General features: G+C 38.9%; 1 protein-coding gene across 1 annotated transcript; it reads left to right on the top strand.

Annotated features, from left to right (window-relative positions):
• Positions 1-584: 584 nt before the first annotated feature.
• LOC132832655 (probable G-protein coupled receptor 139) lies at positions 585-2,630 on the top strand. Its single transcript, XM_060850734.1, has 2 exons — positions 585-654; positions 1,714-2,630. The coding sequence occupies exons 1-2, from the start codon at positions 585-587 to the stop codon at positions 2,628-2,630; spliced, it is 987 nt and encodes a 328-aa protein (XP_060706717.1).
• The last annotated feature ends 365 nt before the right edge of the window (positions 2,631-2,995 follow it).

Genomic DNA, 2,995 nt, shown 5'->3' with positions numbered 1-2,995 from the left:
ACAAACATACACATAGAAAGCAGGAGACAACAGCTTCGCTTCACTTGGAGGTCGCTACTGATAATGTTACCGAGCCAGGTACTGCAAAATCTGTATATAATACCGACAGCACAGCGGATTGTTTACACGTATTGATCACCGTTTAACCAATACTATGAACCACAAAACCTATTCTTAATCAGTTCTGCATCCAGATCAAGGATAAAGCTATTACCAGGCAAATGCTCCTCCTATAAACGTTGGAGTCATGATAAATACCGCTGTTATCCAGGACTAAACTAACTTAATGGCACTGTCGCTGCTGACCAGTTTTTGACACTGGAGATTCTGGCACATTTGGGAAGAACTTAAAATAAATATTAAATAATTCTGCTTTGCATCTTCCTCATTTAATATGCTAAGTTGATATTTGCCTTGGAAGAAAAAAGGTTTATTAAGGAATAGAATGACTCATATTCCCTTGATGCCTGTATCTGCGGGGATTTCTTCAAAACATTTATAAGGAATCGCCTGGATACGCATTGGCATTCATGCGGTCAACACCCTGTTCCTGGTAGATCATAATTTGGTGTTTCTAAGCAGACATGGGTTATCCTGTAATTTATCAGATAGATCTAATCTTCTATCCTGTACTAGCAGCCATCGGTATTCCAGGTAAGACACTGAAACGTAGTAGCACTGTTGGGTATGTGCAACTGTCCATGTTATTGATTGGCAGTTAATTGATCACAATTAAGTGTAAAATCCTTGTTTGGAGAACCATTTTTATTCACTCATCGACATGGGCATCAATGACTGGACCAGCATTTCTTGCACACCCATAATTGCCCTTGAGAACATGGTTGTGAGCTCCCTATTTGAAACTGCGTAATCCTTGTGATGGTGGAGGGGAATCTAGAACTTTGACCCAGCTGAGAAACCTGTCACAAATTTCAGCGTCAGGACTGTGAATGGCTTGGAAGGGAATTTTAGTTGGGGAGCTGGGTTGGGGGTGTGGGTGGGGGTGACGCTGTTCCATGTATCCGCTGCCCTTGTACGTCTAGATGGAACTAGACATCTAAGGATGAGTTGTACCGTGTGAACAGGTTGATAGAAACTAGCAAACGTCATTGTCTTGATTCTCACTGCAATTTTTTGCCAGAAATAATAAACTGACAAACTGTCATAAAATATCGTAGCCTAATCCCAATTGTCTCACTATTGTATATACAATGACAAAACAAAGCACAATCATGATGTCTATATTCAATTAGACGTTTCCAATATGTGTGTGTGTACTTCGCATCAGCACAAACCAATCTGAACATGGTTAGTGTGGACTCTTTGTTTCATATCAACAATAACATCAGTATTCGAAGACTTGTAGACTGCAAGGCAGCAGGGGAACCTTTGAAGCCTGGGTATTACATTTATGGGAAAATTCCATATGTGGGGCATTGTTTAGAAATATCCTTGTATTTATTTTTAGCGTTAGTAACTTTGCCACTATCTGAAATGAAACTCTTATAATTTAAATTAAATGTACTCATAGCCTTTTATAAATTTGCTACTTATTTTTGTGCCGACCTAAGCACAGAACTTGAGCAAACTGTAATTAATTCAGAATGATATAACCAATATCTCAATGGTAAGAAAATCAAATTCAGTTGGTGCATTGAAAACAAGATTTTGGGAGAGTGTGAAACTAAAATTTTGATCTCATGTTCTTTACAGTTAACTTGGTGGCTATTGTGGTACTCATTCGAGGGAAGTGTGGTCTCTACAAAAGCGTCACTCGGTACCTGGGATCTATGGCAGCAGCAGACCTTGCCGTGGTTGTCATTGATGTGATATTACACCGGATCAATGACATGTATTTACCGATTAATTTCCTATATCTTACTCCTATTTGCACTGTAAACTTTGTCATGTATATTATAGCTGTGGACTGCTCTGTCTGGTTCACTGTTGCCTTCACTTTTGATCGTTTTGTAACAATTTGCTGTCAGAACTTACAAACGAAATATTGCACTGATAAAACCGCCAAAATGGTTATCGTGACTGTGTGCGTGGTGAGCTGTCTGAGGAGCATTCCATTTTACTTTTCAAATGAACCTGCCTTTATCATTGACAACATGCCATGGCATTGTGTGCCGACCACTGCCTATCTGTATTCCCCCTTATGGAAGGTATACGAATGGGTTGACAGCATCATAACGCCTCTCTTGCCACTTTTGTTAATTCTGATATTCAATGCTCTGACTGTTAAACATATTATATCAGTGAATAAAGTTCGCATGCGTCTGCGGAGTAACAGTGCGAATCAGTACGACCCAGAGATGAAGAATCGGAGAAAGTCCATGATTTTGCTTTTCACTATTTCGACCAATTTCATACTCTTGTGGTTGACATATGTTGTGCATTCGGTAAACTGGCCAGTGGTGAACTTTAATTATACGGATAAATATTACAACAACTCGATCTACATTCTCCAGCAAGTTGGGTTCATGCTGCAGCTGCTCAGTTCCAGCAGCAATACTTGTATCTATGGACTAACGCAGAGGAAGTTCAGGGAGGAGCTGAAGAATGGGGTGAAATATTTCTTCACACTGAATGGAAAATTATGCAAACAACCAGGAACTAGCGTTTAATTTTAAATTTTACTCCCTTTCATCTTCCTTCAATTTCAGTGAGCACCTAAGAATTAAATGGAAGATTTAACGGCATTTTCCAAAATAACATGCAATGCCCAAAACGTTCAGAATGTTTTGTTTTTTTACCAGAAAAGCAAAAATAAAAAATGTGTAGAGATGAGGAAACTATCTGATCTCATTTGCTGTCTGGTGCGTTTTTGGTTTCCAAAACTATTACTTTGTTAGAAAATTGATAATAAACAGCATGAACCACTGTCCTGGTGCATCGGATCTTCTAACATGCCTTCGAATACATGTTTGGATCAGTTCTAATAATAATGTGTTTCAGGGCTAACCTGTTGGAAATGTGAAATTTGCAGAAT

Source organism: Hemiscyllium ocellatum, chromosome 35 (genome assembly GCF_020745735.1).
Source record: "Hemiscyllium ocellatum isolate sHemOce1 chromosome 35, sHemOce1.pat.X.cur, whole genome shotgun sequence".
Taxonomy (NCBI): Eukaryota; Metazoa; Chordata; class Chondrichthyes; order Orectolobiformes; family Hemiscylliidae; genus Hemiscyllium; species Hemiscyllium ocellatum.
Note: the sequence above shows the minus strand (reverse complement) of the source record. Positions and strands in the feature narration are given on the sequence as shown.

Bases quoted from the DNA above. Each gene is read 5' to 3' on its own strand.
- LOC132832655 (XM_060850734.1), top strand. From the start codon at position 585: ATGGGTTATCCTGTAATTTATCAGATAGATCTAATCTTCTATCCTGTA. The intron at 655-1,713 runs GTAAGACACTGA...TGTTCTTTACAG, and splicing joins AGCAGCCATCGGTATTCCAG to TTAACTTGGTGGCTATTGTG.